General features: G+C 49.6%; 2 protein-coding genes across 7 annotated transcripts in view; one reads left to right on the top strand and one right to left on the bottom strand.

The window, feature by feature from the left end:
• Positions 1 to 12,532, top strand: part of LOC135521076 (NIPA-like protein 2) — a 55,612-nt gene extending 43,080 nt beyond the window's left edge. For all 3 annotated transcript variants that reach the window (XM_064947013.1, XM_064947012.1, XM_064947014.1), the window contains 5 exons: positions 4,495 to 4,630; positions 6,088 to 6,176; positions 9,457 to 9,520; positions 9,804 to 9,901; positions 11,983 to 12,532. In XM_064947013.1, coding sequence (XP_064803085.1) covers positions 4,495 to 4,630; positions 6,088 to 6,176; positions 9,457 to 9,520; positions 9,804 to 9,901; positions 11,983 to 12,089 — 494 coding nt within the window. In that variant the 3' untranslated portion in view covers positions 12,090 to 12,532. The remainder of the gene's footprint in view (positions 1 to 4,494; positions 4,631 to 6,087; positions 6,177 to 9,456; positions 9,521 to 9,803; positions 9,902 to 11,982) is intronic.
• Positions 9,863 to 14,931, bottom strand: part of LOC135521075 (ribonucleases P/MRP protein subunit POP1-like) — a 44,633-nt gene continuing 39,564 nt past the window's right edge. For all 4 annotated transcript variants that reach the window (XM_064947009.1, XM_064947008.1, XM_064947007.1 and 1 more), the window contains one exon: positions 9,863 to 14,778. In XM_064947009.1, the coding sequence (XP_064803081.1) occupies positions 13,911 to 14,778 (868 nt within the window). In that variant the 3' untranslated portion in view covers positions 9,863 to 13,910. The remainder of the gene's footprint in view (positions 14,779 to 14,931) is intronic.

Raw genomic sequence — 14,931 nt, 5'->3', positions numbered from 1 at the left:
TATGGGGGGGATCAAGCATGTAACCATAGTGATGCTGCTGGGTAAGAACTCTGACAGACTCTATGGGGGGTATCAAGCATGTAACCATAGTGATGCTGCTGGTGGCTCTGCTGGGTAAGAACTCTGACAGACTATGGGGGGTATCAAACATGTAACCATAGTGATGCTGCTGGTGGCTCTGCTGGGTAAGAACTCTGACAGACTCTATGGGGGGGATCAAGCATGTAACCATAGTGATGCTGCTGGGTAAGAACTCTGACAGACTCTATGGGGGGATCAAGCATGTAACCATAGTGATGCTGCTGGGTAAGAACTCTGACAGACTCTATGGGGGGTATCAAGCATGTAACCATAGTGATGCTGCTGGTGGCTCTGCTGGGTAAGAACTCTGACAGACTATGGGGGTATCAAACATGTAACCATAGTGATGCTGCTGGTGGCTCTGCTGGGTAAGAACTCTGACAGACTCTATGGGGGTATCAAGCATGTAACCATAGTGATGCTGCTGGGTAAGAACTCTGACAGAATCTATGGGGGGATCAAGCATGTAACCATAGTGATGCTGCTGGGTAAGAACTCTGACAGACTCTATGGGGGTATCAAGCATGTAACCATAGTGATGCTGCTGGGTAAGAACTCTGACAGACTTTATGGGGGGTATCAAGCATGTAACCATAGTGATGCTGCTGGGTAAGAACTCTGACAGACTCTATGGGGGTATCAAGCATGTAACCATAGTGATGCTGCTGGGTAAGAACTCTGACAGACTCTATGGGGGGATCAAGCATGTAACCATAGTGATGCTGCTGGGTAAGAACTCTGACAGACTCTATGGGGGGGATCAAGCATGTAACCATAGTGATGCTGCTGGGTAAGAACTCTGACAGACTCTATGGGGGGTATCAAGCATGTAACCATAGTGATGCTGCTGGGTAAGAACTCTGACAGACTCTATGGGGGTATCAAGCATGTAACCATAGTGATGCTGCTGGGTAAGAACTCTGACAGACTCTATGGGGGTATCAAGCATGTAACCATAGTGATGCTGCTGGGTAAGAACTCTGACAGACTCTATGGGGGGTATCAAGCATGTAACCATAGTGATGCTGCTGGGTAAGAACTCTGACAGACTCTATGGGGGGATCAAGCATGTAACCATAGTGATGCTGCTGGGTAAGAACTCTGACAGACTCTATGGGGGTATCAAGCATGTAACCATAGTGATGCTGCTGGTGGCTCTGCTGGGTAAGAACTCTGACAGACTATGGGGGGTATCAAACATGTAACCATAGTGATGCTGCTGGTGGCTCTGCTGGGTAAGAACTCTGACAGACTCTATGGGGGGGATCAAGCATGTAACCATAGTGATGCTGCTGGGTAAGAACTCTGACAGACTCTATGGGGGGTATCAAGCATGTAACCATAGTGATGCTGCTGGGTAAGAACTCTGACAGACTCTATGGGGGGTATCAAGCATGTAACCATAGTGATGCTGCTGGGTAAGAACTCTGACAGACTCTATGGGGGGTATGAAGCATGTAACCATAGTGATGCTGCTGGGTAAGAACTCTGACAGACTCTATGGGGGGTATCAAGCATGTAACCATAGTGATGCTGCTGGGTAAGAACTCTGACAGACTCTATGGGGGGGATCAAGCATGTAACCATAGTGATGCTGCTGGGTAAGAACTCTGACAGACTCTATGGGGGTATCAAGCATGTAACCATAGTGATGCTGCTGGTGGCTCTGCTGGGTAAGAACTCTGACAGACTATGGGGGGTATCAAACATGTAACCATAGTGATGCTGCTGGTGGCTCTGCTGGGTAAGAACTCTGACAGACTCTATGGGGGGGATCAAGCATGTAACCATAGTGATGCTGCTGGGTAAGAACTCTGACAGACTCTATGGGGGGATCAAGCATGTAACCATAGTGATGCTGCTGGGTAAGAACTCTGACAGACTCTATGGGGGGTATCAAGCATGTAACCATAGTGATGCTGCTGGTGGCTCTGCTGGGTAAGAACTCTGACAGACTATGGGGGGTATCAAACATGTAACCATAGTGATGCTGCTGGTGGCTCTGCTGGGTAAGAACTCTGACAGACTCTATGGGGGGTATCAAGCATGTAACCATAGTGATGCTGCTGGGTAAGAACTCTGACAGACTCTATGGGGGGGATCAAGCATGTAACCATAGTGATGCTGCTGGGTAAGAACTCTGACAGACTCTATGGGGGTATCAAGCATGTAACCATAGTGATGCTGCTGGGTAAGAACTCTGACAGACTCTATGGGGGTATCAAGCATGTAACCATAGTGATGCTGCTGGGTAAGAACTCTGACAGACTCTATGGGGGGATCAAGCATGTAACCATAGTGATGCTGCTGGGTAAGAACTCTGACAGACTCTATGGGGGGATCAAGCATGTAACCATAGTGATGCTGCTGGGTAAGAACTCTGACAGACTCTATGGGGGGTATCAAGCATGTAACCATAGTGATGCTGCTGGGTAAGAACTCTGACAGACTCTATGGGGGTATCAAGCATGTAACCATAGTGATGCTGCTGGGTAAGAACTCTGACAGACTATGGGGGGGATCAAGCATGTAACCATAGTGATGCTGCTGGGTAAGAACTCTGACAGACTCTATGGGGGGATCAAGCATGTAACCATAGTGATGCTGCTGGGTAAGAACTCTGACAGACTCTATGGGGGGGATCAAGCATGTAACCATAGTGATGCTGCTGGGTAAGAACTCTGACAGACTCTATGGGGGGGATCAAGCATGTAACCATAGTGATGCTGCTGGGTAAGAACTCTGACAGACTCTATGGGGGGTATCAAGCATGTAACCATAGTGATGCTGCTGGTGGCTCTGCTGGGTAAGAACTCTGACAGACTATGGGGGTATCAAACATGTAACCATAGTGATGCTGCTGGTGGCTCTGCTGGGTAAGAACTCTGACAGACTCTATGGGGGGGATCAAGCATGTAACCATAGTGATGCTGCTGGGTAAGAACTCTGACAGACTCTATGGGGGGGATCAAGCATGTAACCATAGTGATGCTGCTGGGTAAGAACTCTGACAGACTCTATGGGGGGTATCAAGCATGTAACCATAGTGATGCTGCTGGTGGCTCTGCTGGGTAAGAACTCTGACAGACTATGGGGGGTATCAAACATGTAACCATAGTGATGCTGCTGGTGGCTCTGCTGGGTAAGAACTCTGACAGACTCTATGGGGGGTATCAAGCATGTAACCATAGTGATGCTGCTGGGTAAGAACTCTGACAGACTCTATGGGGGGGATCAAGCATGTAACCATAGTGATGCTGCTGGGTAAGAACTCTGACAGACTCTACTGGGGGTATCAAGCATGTAACCATAGTGATGCTGCTGGGTAAGAACTCTGACAGACTCTATGGGGGGTATCAAGCATGTAACCATAGTGATGCTGCTGGGTAAGAACTCTGACAGACTCTATGGGGGGGATCAAGCATGTAACCATAGTGATGCTGCTGGGTAAGAACTCTGACAGACTCTATGGGGGGATCAAGCATGTAACCATAGTGATGCTGCTGGGTAAGAACTCTGACAGACTCTATGGGGGTATCAAGCATGTAACCATAGTGATGCTGCTGGGTAAGAACTCTGACAGACTCTATGGGGGTATCAAGCATGTAACCATAGTGATGCTGCTGGGTAAGAACTCTGACAGACTATGGGGGGGATCAAGCATGTAACCATAGTGATGCTGCTGGGTAAGAACTCTGACAGACTCTATGTGGGGGATCAAGCATGTAACCATAGTGATGCTGCTGGGTAAGAACTCTGACAGACTCTATGGGGGGATCAAGCATGTAACCATAGTGATGCTGCTGGGTAAGAACTCTGACAGACTCTATGGGGGGGATCAAGCATGTAACCATAGTGATGCTGCTGGGTAAGAACTCTGACAGACTCTATGGGGGGTATCAAGCATGTAACCATAGTGATGCTGCTGGGTAAGAACTCTGACAGACTCTATGGGGGGGATCAAGCATGTAACCATAGTGATGCTGCTGGGTAAGAACTCTGACAGACTCTATGGGGGGGATCAAGCATTTACATTACATTACATTTAAGTCATTTAGCAGACGCTCTTATCCAGAGCGACTTACAAATTGGTGAATTCACCTTCTGACATCCAGTGGAACAGCCACTTTACAATAGTGCATCTAAGTCATTAAGGGGGGGGGTGGTGAGAAGGATTACTTATCCTATCCTAGGTATTCCTTGAAGAGGTGGGGTTTCAGGTGTCTCATGTAACCATAGTGATGCTGCTGGGTAAGAACTCTGACAGACTCTATGGGGGGGATCAAGCATGTAACCATAGTGATGCTGCTGGGTAAGAACTCTGACAGACTCTATGGGGGGGATCGTGGTTATCACGTTTCAGAATGGGATGCCTTACTCCAGGAAATGGTCACGTTGTCCCTGTTGTTTCAGCCTCCCTGACGGTGATCTCCGTCAAAGCTGTGTCTGGGATGATCACGGAGTCCATAAAGGGAGATCTCCAGCTCACCTACCCCATCTTCTACGTCATGCTGGTGGTCATGGTGGCCTCCTGTGCCTTCCAGATAAAGTAGGTCCAATGTGTCTCCACTTCCCCTGACAGCAGATTCATTTCTACAGAGTATTGAACAAAATGTGAAGTCTAAAAATGTATTGGACATCGTCACCTTGTCAGAGCAGAACTGTGATGGGATGAAGCTCCGGTAGTATGATGGATGAATCCACTGTGTGATGGATGAATCTACCGTGTGATGGATGAAGCTCCAGTAGTATGATGGGATGAAGCTCCAGTAGTATGATGGATGAATCCACCGTGTGATGGGATGATGCTCCGGTAGTATGGTGGATGAATCCACTGTATGATGGATGATTCCACTGTGTTATGGGATGAAGCTCCGGTATTATGATGGATGAATCCACTGTATGATGGATGATTCCACTGTGTTATGGGATGAAGCTCCGGTATTATGATGGATGAATCCACGGTGTGATGGGATGAAGCTCCGATATTATGATGGATGAATCCACTGTGTGATGGATGATTCCACTGTGTTATGGGATGAAGCTCCGGTATTATGATGGATGGATGATTCCACTGTGTTATGGGATGAAGCTCCGGTAGTATGATGGATGAACCCACCGTGTGATGGACGAACCCACCGTGTGATGGACGAACCCAGCGTGTGATGGACGAACCCAGCGTGTGATGGACGAACCCAGCGTGTGATGGACGAACCCAGCGTGTGATGGACGAACCCACCGTGTGATGGACGAACCCACCGTGTGATGGACGAACCCACCGTGTGATGGACGAACCCACCGTGTGATGGACGAACCCACCGTGTGATGGACGAACCCACCGTGTGATGGACGAACCCACCGTGTGATGGACGAACCCACCGTGTGATGGACGAACCCACCGTGTGATGGACGAACCCACCGTGTGATGGACGAACCCACCGTGTGATGGACGAACCCACCGTGTGATGGACGAACCCACCGTGTGATGGACGAACCCACCGTGTGATGGGATGATGCTCCGGTAGTATGATGGATGAGTCCACCGTGTGATGGGATGATGCTCCAGTAGTATGATGGATGAATCCACCGTGTGATGGGATGATGTTCCAGTAGTATGAAGGATGAGTCCACCGTGTGATGGGATGATGCTCCAGTAGTATGATGGATGAATCCACCGTGTGATGGGATGATGTTCCAGTAGTATGATGGATGAGTCCACCGTGTGATGGGATGATGTTCCAGTAGTATGATGGATGAATCCACCGTGTGATGGGATGATGTTACAGTAGTATGATGGATGAGTCCACCGTGTGATGGGATGATGTTCCAGTAGTATGATGGATGAATCCACCGTGTGATGGGATGATGTTACAGTAGTATGATGGATGAGTCCACCGTGTGATGGGATGATGCTCCACTAGTATGATGGATGAGTCCATCGTGTGGGTCATATCATTCACATGGCCCTCAGAGGCCTCTTTTTAATCTGTCCTTCGCTGTTCTCAGGTTCCTTAATCAAGCCATGAAGATGTTTGACGCCACGGAGGTCGTCCCCATCAACTTTGTGTTCTTCACTGCCAGTGCCATTACCGCAGGTACGTTGTTTAACTAGACCTCAGCTAATTGGCCAGTTCCATTACCACAGGTACGTTGTTTAACCAGACCTCAGCTAATTGGCCAGTTCCATTACCGCAGGTACGTTGTTTAACCAGACCTCAGCTCATTGGCCAGTTCCATTACCGCAGGTACGTTGTTTAACCAGACCTCAGCTCATTGGCCAGTTCCATTACCACAGGTACGTTGTTTAACCAGACCTCAGCTAATTGGCCAGTTCCATTACCGCAGGTACGTTGTTTAACCAGACCTCAGCTAATTGGCCAGTTCCATTACCGCAGGTACGTTGTTTAACCAGACCTCAGCTCATTGGCCAGTTCCATTACCACAGGTACGTTGTTTAACCAGACCTCAGCTAATTGGCCAGTTCCATTACCACAGGTACGTTGTTTAACTAGACCTCAGCTCATTGGCCAGTTCCATTACCGCAGGTACGTTGTTTAACCAGACCTCAGCTAATTGGCCAGTTCCATTACCACAGGTACGTTGTTTAACCAGACCTCAGCTCATTGGCCAGTGCCATTACCACAGGTACGTTGTTTAACCAGACCTCAGCTCATTGGCCAGTTCCATTACCGCAGGTACGTTGTTTAACCAGACCTCAGCTCATTGGCCAGTTCCATTACCACAGGTACGTTGTTTAACCAGACCTCAGCTAATTGGCCAGTTCCATTACCGCAGGTACGTTGTTTAACCAGACCTCAGCTAATTGGCCAGTTCCATTACCGCAGGTACGTTGTTTAACCAGACCTCAGCTCATTGGCCAGTTCCATTACCACAGGTACGTTGTTTAACCAGACCTCAGCTAATTGGCCAGTTCCATTACCACAGGTACGTTGTTTAACTAGACCTCAGCTCATTGGCCAGTTCCATTACCGCAGGTACGTTGTTTAACCAGACCTCAGCTAATTGGCCAGTTCCATTACCACAGGTACGTTGTTTAACCAGACCTCAGCTCATTGGCCAGTGCCATTACCACAGGTACGTTGTTTAACCAGACCTCAGCTCATTGGCCAGTTCCATTACCGCAGGTACGTTGTTTAACCAGACCTCAGCTCATTGGCCAGTTCCATTACCGCAGGTACGTTGTTTAACCAGACCTCAGCTCATTGGCCAGTTCCATTACCACAGGTACGTTGTTTAACCAGACCTCAGCTAATTGGCCAGTTCCATTACCACAGGTACGTTGTTTAACCAGACCTCAGCTCATTGGCCAGTTCCATTACCGCAGGTACGTTGTTTAACCAGAACTCTGAGCAGCACTGTCACCAGGAGTTTAATATTCTATATAGATTATGTATCTCTTCATCGTCCATTTACAGCTAATTGGCCAGTGTTAATCTGCCGTTTACAGCTAATTGGCCAGTGTTAATCTGCCATTTACAGCTAATTGGCCAGTGTTAATCTGCCAGTGTTATCCAGTGTTAATCTGCCATTTACAGCTAATTGGCCAGTGTTACCCAGTGTTAATCTGTCATTTACAGCTAAATGGCCAGTGTTACCCAGTGTTAATCTGCCATTTACAGCTAATTGGCCAGTGTTAATCTGCCGTTTACAGCTAATTGGCCAGTGTTACCCAGTGTTAATCTGCCATTTACAGCTAATTGGCCAGTGTTAATCTGCTTTTTACAGCTAATTGGCCAGTGTTAATCTGCCGTTTACAGCTAATTGGCCAGTGTTAACCTGCCATTTACAGCTAATTGGCCAGTGTTACCTAGTGTTAATCTGCCATTTACAGCTAATTGGCCAGTGTTAATCTGCCGTTTACAGCTAATTGGCCAGTGTTAATCTGCCGTTTACAGCTAATTGAGCCTTTTGGGGCCCTTGTTAAAAGTAGGGTACTATATATGGAATAGGGTGCCATTTGGGACACCCTAGGAGATCTCGGGGGATCCCTGAGCTTGACATTATTCCATTGTTATCATCTATCAACAGACACCAGCATTGACTTATCACCCATCCATCTGTCCCATCTGTGACTGTTCCAGCTCAGATTTCCCTCTGTGACTGTTCCAGCTCAGGTTTCCATCTGTGACTGTTCCAGCTCAGATTTCCCTCTGTGACTGTTCCAGCTCAGAGATCCCTCTGTTGGAAAAAATAAAATACATGTTTTGGTTCCTATAGCTCTACTGGGATAACACCAGAAGTCTATGGACAACACCCTCAGTGTTGGTGACTCACTGACGAACTAGGGAACCATTTCTTTGTCTGCTTTGTCCTTTCTCTACATCCCTCACTGTCTCTCTCCATCCCTCTTTCTCCCTCACTGTCTCTCTCATCCCTCTTTCTCCCTCTGTCTCTCTCCATCCCTCTTTCTCCCTCACTGTCTCTTTCCATCCCTCTCTCCCTCACTGTCTCTCTCCATCCCTCTTTCTCCCTCACTGTCTCTTTCCATCCCTCTCTCCCTCACTGTCTCTCTCCATCCCTCTCTCCATCCCTCTCTGTCTCTCTCCATCCCTCTTTCTCCCTCACTGTCTCTCTCCATCCCTCTCCCTCACTGTCTCTCTCCATCCCTCTCCCTCACTGTCTCTCTCCATCCCTCTCTCTCTCCATCCCTCTTTCTCCCTCACTGTCTCTCTCCCTCACTGTCTCTCTCCATCCCTCTTTCTCCCTCACTGTCTCTCTCCATCCCTCTTTCTCCCTCACTGTCTCTCTCCATCCCTCTGTCTCTCTCCATCCCTCTTTCTCCCTCTGTCTCTCTCCATCCCTCTCCCTCACTGTCTCTCTCCATCCCTCTCTCTCTCCATCCCTCTTTCTCCCTCACTGTCTCTCTCCCTCACTGTCTCTCTCCATCCCTCTTTCTCCCTCACTGTCTCTCTCCATCCCTCTTTCTCCCTCACTGTCTCTCTCCATCCCTCTTTCTCCCTCACTGTCTCTCTCCATCCCTCTCTGTCTCTCTCCATCCCTCTTTCTCCCTCACTGTCTCTCTCCATCCCTCTCCCTCACTGTCTCTCTCCATCCCTCTCCCTCACTGTCTCTCTCCATCCCTCTCTCTCTCCATCCCTCTTTCTCCCTCACTGTCTCTCTCCCTCACTGTCTCTCTCCATCCCTCTTTCTCCCTCACTGTCTCTCTCCATCCCTCTCCCTCACTGTCTCTCTCCATCCCTCTCTCTCTATCCCTCTTTCTCCCTCACTGTCTCTCTCCCTCACTGTCTCTCTCCATCCCTCTCTCCCTCACTGTCTCTCTCCATCCCTCTTTCTCCCTCTCCCCGTGTGTGATATGTTGTTTTGTCTTGGTGTTAAACTACTTTTCTTTTGCAGGAATAGTATTTTACCAGGAATTCCAGGGCTTGGCTTTGCTCAATATTTTAATGTTTCTCTTTGGGTAAGTAGTATGCAAAACCCAATTAGTACTGTCTTTTTAAGAATACGGGCCGGGACGTTCCACCCGAATACGGGCTGGGACGTTCAGAATAGGGGCTGTGGATAGTCTTTTCAGTCCTTGTATCTGGTTACTCTTAGTGGAGTTTAGTACACCCCTTCCCAATGACCTCCAGAGACTGTATCACTGAGGGTTCAGATGACTCCAAAATTGTAAACACTGTGATTCCAACTCCTTGATTTTGAGAGTGATATCTGAACATAACCTTCTCTCTGAACTCTTCCAGCTGCCTGCTCTCATTCACTGGAGTCTTCCTGATAGCCAGAGACAGACCCAAGACCAAGACTGAAAACACAACCTTTATAGCCATGGGGAAAATACCAGGTAACTATATACATCTACAACAAATAGAAATGGATGAGAGCATTTGAAACATCTTGATTTAATATCCAAGACTAGATTTCTACAAGGAAACAAAGACATTTTTTTTGCCTAAACAAGTTGCATTTGAAGCGGGTAATTCTCTGTGATATTTTAACATGGTATTACTGGTTTGGCCCCAGCTAACCACATGTAGCAGGGGTAGAAGAAACACCTGAAACTAAATCCCCCGGTCCAACAGTACCCATGTGTATTGTAACCCTGGACAAGCACACCTGATTCAACTCGTCCACTAATCATCAAGCCCTCAATTAGTTGAAGTGTTTGGCAAGGGTTACAACGAAACCGGAGTTGGGCTGTTGGGGGGTACTGGAGGACCGGAGTTGGGCTGTTGGGGGGTACTGGAGGACCGGGGTTGGGCTGTTGTGGGGTACTGGAGGACGAGGGTTGGGGGGTACTGGAGGACCGGAGTTGGGCTGTTGGGGGGTACTGGAGGACCGGAGTTGGGCTGTTGGGGGGTACTGGAGGACCGGAGTTGGGCTGTTGGGGGTACTGGAGGACCGGGGTTGGGCTGTTGGGGGTTCTAGAGGACGAGGGTTGGGGGGTACTGGAGGACCGGAGTTGGGCTGTTGGGGGTACTGGGGGGCCGGTGTTGGGCTGTTGGGGGTTCTGGAGGACTAGGGTTGGGCTGTTGGGGGTACTGGGGGACCGGAGTTGGGCTGTTGGGGGTACTGGAGGACCGGAGTTGGGCTGTTGGGGGTTCTGGAGGACCGGAGTTGGGCTGTTGGTTGGTTCTGGAGGACCGGGGTTGGGCTGTTGGGGGGTACTGGAGGACCGGGGTTGGGCTGTTGGGGGTACTGGAGGACCGGGGCTGGGCTGTTGGGGGGTACTGGAGGACTGGGGTTGGGGGTTCTAGAAGACGAGGGTTGGGGGGTACTGGAGGACCGGAGTTGGGCTGTTGGGGGTACTGGGGGACTAGGGTTGGGCTGTTGGGGGTTCTGGAGGACCGGGGTTGGGGGTTACTGGAGTTGGGCTGTTGGGGGGTACTGGAGTTGGGCTGTTGGGGGACCGGAGTTGGGCTGTTGGGGGACCGGAGTTGGGCTGTTGGGGGACCGGAGTTGGGCTGTTTGGGGGTTCTGGAGGACCGGAGTTGGGCTGTTTGAGGGTTCTAGAGGACGAGGGTTGGGGGGATACTGGAGTTGGGCTGTTGGGGGGTACTGGAGGACCGGGGTTGGGCTGTTGGGGGGTACTGGAGGACCGGGGTTGGGCTGTTGGGGGTTCTAGAGGACGAGGGTTGGGGGGTACTGGAGGACCGGAGTTGGGCTGTTGGGGGTACTGGGGGGCCGGTGTTGGGCTGTTGGGGGTTCTGGAGGACTAGGGTTGGGCTGTTGGGGGTTCTGGAGGACTAGGGTTGGGCTGTTGGGGGTACTGGAGGACCGGAGTTGGGCTGTTGGTTGGTTCTGGAGGACCGGGGTTGGGCTGTTGGGGGGTACTGGAGGACCGGGGTTGGGCTGTTGGGGGGTACTGGAGGACCGGAGTTGGGCTGTTGGGGGTTCTGGAGGACTAGGGTTGGGCTGTTGGGGGTTCTGGAGGACTAGGGTTGGGCTGTTGGGGGTACTGGAGGACCGGAGTTGGGCTGTTGGTTGGTTCTGGAGGACCGGGGTTGGGCTGTTGGGGGGTACTGGAGGACCGGGGTTGGGCTGTTGGGGGGTTCTGGAGGACCAGAGTTACATGGAATTACACAGAATAACATGGTGAATGTGCATTATCCCCAGCAGCAGAATAACATGAATGTGCATTATCCCCCAGCAGCAGAACATGAATGTGCATTATCCCCCAGCTGTAGAATATGAATGTGCATTATCCCCAGCAGCAGAATAACATGGTGAATGTGCATTACCCCCAGCAACAGAATAACGTGGTGAATGTGCATTATCCCCAGCAGCAGAATAACATGGTGAATGTGCATTATCCCCAGCAGCAGCATAACATGGTGAATGTGCATTACCCCCAGCAACAGAATAACGTGGTGAATGTAGACCTCTCTAATGATCTATATGTGTCGTCTCTGGTCTCTGCTACAGGGAGAAAATGTAAAGACAAGGTTCAGCCGGAGGCGAAAAGCAACGCGTACGGATCTCTGGCAGCTAAACTCATGTGTAACAAACCTGGCCCACAGGACGACTCCTAATATCAGCCACACCTGTCTGTGTACAGAGACGACCTGTGTCAACACTACACGTCTCTCTCCTGGGTTGCCAGACTGACTACCGGGACAAAGTGAGAGCACTGTCTCCATTAGCAAAAAATTCCCCAGATTTTCCAGAAATCCTCGCTCCTGTTTCCAGGAGACTTGCCAGAAGCAGGATTTCTGGGAAAAACCTGGACATCTTTGGGAAAGTTACAATTGTCAGGGAATTGAAATCTGGTGCTACAGATACTGAGGAGACTTCTCAGGGTTGAACCCACATGCACTACAGACACAAATAAAACGTTATGTAATTCTCAACGAGGTGGCTGTCTGGAGGAACCACCTGATATTCTCTGTTAATACGAAAGCAACTGTTGGATCGAATTTCTGATGAGATGGTTTCAATCATTGATTTGTTAATAAACTGGAATGTGATATTTAAAGTGTTTCTCGAGCGCCCAAGAAACTCCTGGCTGGCAAAGGAGGTGCACCAGCGCACTCTACTGGTCGTGACAAGAATGACTATTTAAATGTGAGGTGTTTTAAACGTCAGACGTTCTTTGTTTAAGCTAATAAATACGGACCAGCTTCGGGAAGGATGGCCTCAGCACTACAGACATTTAAACATGACAACTACAGCTTCACCCTTTTTCAAATCAAAACGTCATTTTCTGAATGGCATTTCAAAGAGCAGTGGCGTAATGCAGTTTAACTGACAGGTACGGCTGAGCCAACGTCTTCAACTCACCTCCATTTTGAATCATATATTTAGTGACAATGGACTTAAGCGAAGGTATAGCGGTAAGAGAAACACTCATTTTATTTTGACGAGTAAAAATTCATCTGTCAATGTTAGACAATTTATCTTGGTAATAAAAACACATTTTAAACTCTTTATGAGAGCAGAAGGCCAATTCAGTTTTATTAGTAGTGATATATCGCTTACTGTTCCTACTTCCTGCAGGCTCCTACTTCACCACAACAATAGATACAAATAGGAGAATAACGTAAATGTCTCGGTACAATAGGAAACATTCTGGCGTAGAGGGATTTTTATTGTCAACCATTTCAACTCGTACTCTCAAATCCAAACAAAGATATGTTTTCACAAAAATGGGAATCAGGCAAACCAAAGAATGATTGGTGTCTTCGCTACAGAGCCAGTACACACCCAGTGACAATCTGAAGGCAGTCCCTTCGGTGAAAACAATATTGAACTAAAAATAACTGTCATTTCAATTCAAATGAAAAACTCCCAGAACACCTTACAGGGAATTATTATCAAGAAGAAGTTCTTCCACTCAAACAATGAGTCATTCAATATGGGTAATGTTGTGTGTGCATGCCAGGTATTTAATATCTAAGTACCCCTAACAGGGGTTGGGGTGAAGGGACTCACACTAGGCACAGTGTTTTACTCACAACACAGTCTGTGGCTATACGTAGTGAAGCGGCACTGTTGTGATGTGGGATTGAACCTGCAGTCCTCCTCAGACCTCTGTTGATCTTAGGGAAGCGGCACTGTTGTGATGTGGGATTGAACCTGCAGTCCTCCTCAGACCTCTATGTTGATCTTAGGGAAGCGGTACTGTTGTGATGTGGGATTGAACCTGCAGTCCTCCTCAGACCTCTGTTGATCTTAGGGAAGTGGCACTGTTGTGATGTGGGATTGAACCTGCAGTCCTCCTCAGACCTCTATGTTGATCTTAGGGAAGCGGCACTGTTGCGGTGTGGGATTGAACCTGCAGTACTCCTCAGACCTCTATGTTGATCTTAGGGAAGCGGCACTGTTGTGATGTGGGATTGAACCTGCAGTCCTCCTCAGACCTCTATGTTGATCTTAGCGAAACGGTACTGCAGTGACCCGGGGTTCCGTAGCAGCACCAGTCCTCTCTGGCCATCAGGCTGTCTGAGCAGGGTGTGTAGGAGACCAGTAAGGCTGAGGAGCCCCAGAGCCTCTCCACAGCCAGCCGACAGGGAGAAGTCCCCCTGGGTCACCCAGCCCAGAGTCACCCTGGAGCAGTGGGAGGTGACGCTGGGAAGGGGCTCCGGCCAGAGACCCAGAGTCAGGGTTGAGGTACAGGAGGAAGAGGGGTTGGTGAGGCTGGAGGAGGAGCTAGGATCAGGACCAGGGTTGACACTGGGGACCGAGGTAGAGGCAGGGTCAGACTGCTTGGCGGAGGAAGAGGGGTTGGTGAGGCTGGAGGAGGAGCTAGGATCAGGACCAGGGTTGACACTGGGGACTGAGGTAGAGGCAGGGTCGGACTGCTTGTTTTCAGGCTTGGCGGAGGAAGAGGAGGAGGTGAGGCTGGAGGAGGAAGAGGTGAGGCTGGCGGAGGAAGAGGAGGAGGTTCCAGGTTTGTTGGGGCCCTTCTTGCGTGGCCGTTTGACGCGGCTCTTGAAGTGGTCAGTGTGTAGAGGCTCCTGGGGCCCTGTGCAGCCCGGCTCCTTACGTACCAGCTGGAGGTCCTCTTCGGTGGGGACACACACCAGGGCGTGCTGCTCCGGTTGGCCCTTGGTGACGAGGGAGAGACGGATCCACACCAGGCTGCTGCCACCGTGTGCCGAGAGGAGAGACGCTGCAACGTTACGGTTGAGTTGTGGTGTTGATCCCGGGTTACGTGCCCTCTGACATTTAGAGGATGTGGGGCGACACCAAGCGGACAGCTGCCTTAGAGACTTCCTATTCCTGTTGAACACAGAGACAACCAATTAGGGTTCAGTGATTACGCTGCGGAACCCAATCGTGGCTCAGGGTTTATAAAATACGGCCACTACTTCTAGGAAAACCATTTTGTATGAAACGTTGTTTTTAAACACCGCCCAGTGATTCCCAGCACCA

This window comes from Oncorhynchus masou, chromosome 29 (genome assembly GCF_036934945.1).
Source record: "Oncorhynchus masou masou isolate Uvic2021 chromosome 29, UVic_Omas_1.1, whole genome shotgun sequence".
Classification (NCBI taxonomy): domain Eukaryota; kingdom Metazoa; phylum Chordata; class Actinopteri; order Salmoniformes; family Salmonidae; genus Oncorhynchus; species Oncorhynchus masou.
The sequence above is the reverse complement of the archived record's forward strand: the minus strand, read 5'-3'. Positions and strand labels throughout refer to the sequence as shown.